Raw genomic sequence first — 551 nt, 5'->3', positions numbered from 1 at the left:
GGGAGTGGGCGGCACGCCGCGATCGCTCACCCTTGTGGCAGTGCGACAGGAAGTAGGCGCGCGCCCTCAGATTCTCCCTGTCGAAGCGATCTATGGAGATGCTCGGGTACTCGGCCATCTGTCCCTGGAAGGAACTCATAGCGCCAGCCACCCCCGGAGCGCTGGGTCCGCCAGCAAGCCCGGCGCGAGGCCGCGGAATGCCGGACCGCGCCGCCACTTCCGGGAGGCTGCTGCCGCCTCACCATTGGCCAGCCGGGCTCAGCCTCGCCCAATCATAGGAGCCCTGCGAAGGGGGCGGTGCCTAGGAGCGTTTCCGCGGCCCGCGACCTGAGGATTTAAATGTCAGAACTGCGTTGCTGTCGAGCGAGGCCGCTGCAGAGCCTGGGGCTGGGCGGCTGGGTTAGATCGACGGTGTAGCTGGGCGTGTGGCTTCTGCCGGAAACCATTGACACAGCACGGGGTAGTTTTGGTGAAGAGTTGTCCGTGCCTGTGCAGGGAGAGTAGCGCGAAGGGAAAGAGCACTGTAGCAGGCGGCTCCACCCAATGATGCA

The 551-nt window shown here is 65.3% G+C and overlaps 1 protein-coding gene across 2 annotated transcripts in view; it reads right to left on the bottom strand.

The window, feature by feature from the left end:
* The window catches only part of DCLRE1C (DNA cross-link repair 1C), a 48,474-nt gene extending 48,214 nt beyond the window's left edge, over positions 1-260 (bottom strand). The window contains exon 1 of one of the 2 annotated variants that reach the window (XM_014549945.1): positions 31-260. In XM_014549945.1, coding sequence (XP_014405431.1) covers positions 31-245 — 215 coding nt within the window. In that variant the 5' untranslated portion in view covers positions 246-260. The remainder of the gene's footprint in view (positions 1-30) is intronic. The other variant, XM_005878880.2, reaches the window with a different exon arrangement.
* Between the last annotated feature and the right edge of the window lie 291 nt (positions 261-551).

The sequence above is a fragment of the Myotis brandtii genome, unplaced genomic scaffold, assembly GCF_000412655.1.
Source record: "Myotis brandtii unplaced genomic scaffold, ASM41265v1 scaffold576, whole genome shotgun sequence".
In the NCBI taxonomy this organism is placed as follows: domain Eukaryota; kingdom Metazoa; phylum Chordata; class Mammalia; order Chiroptera; family Vespertilionidae; genus Myotis; species Myotis brandtii.
This window is presented reverse-complemented; position numbering and strand designations above follow the sequence as displayed.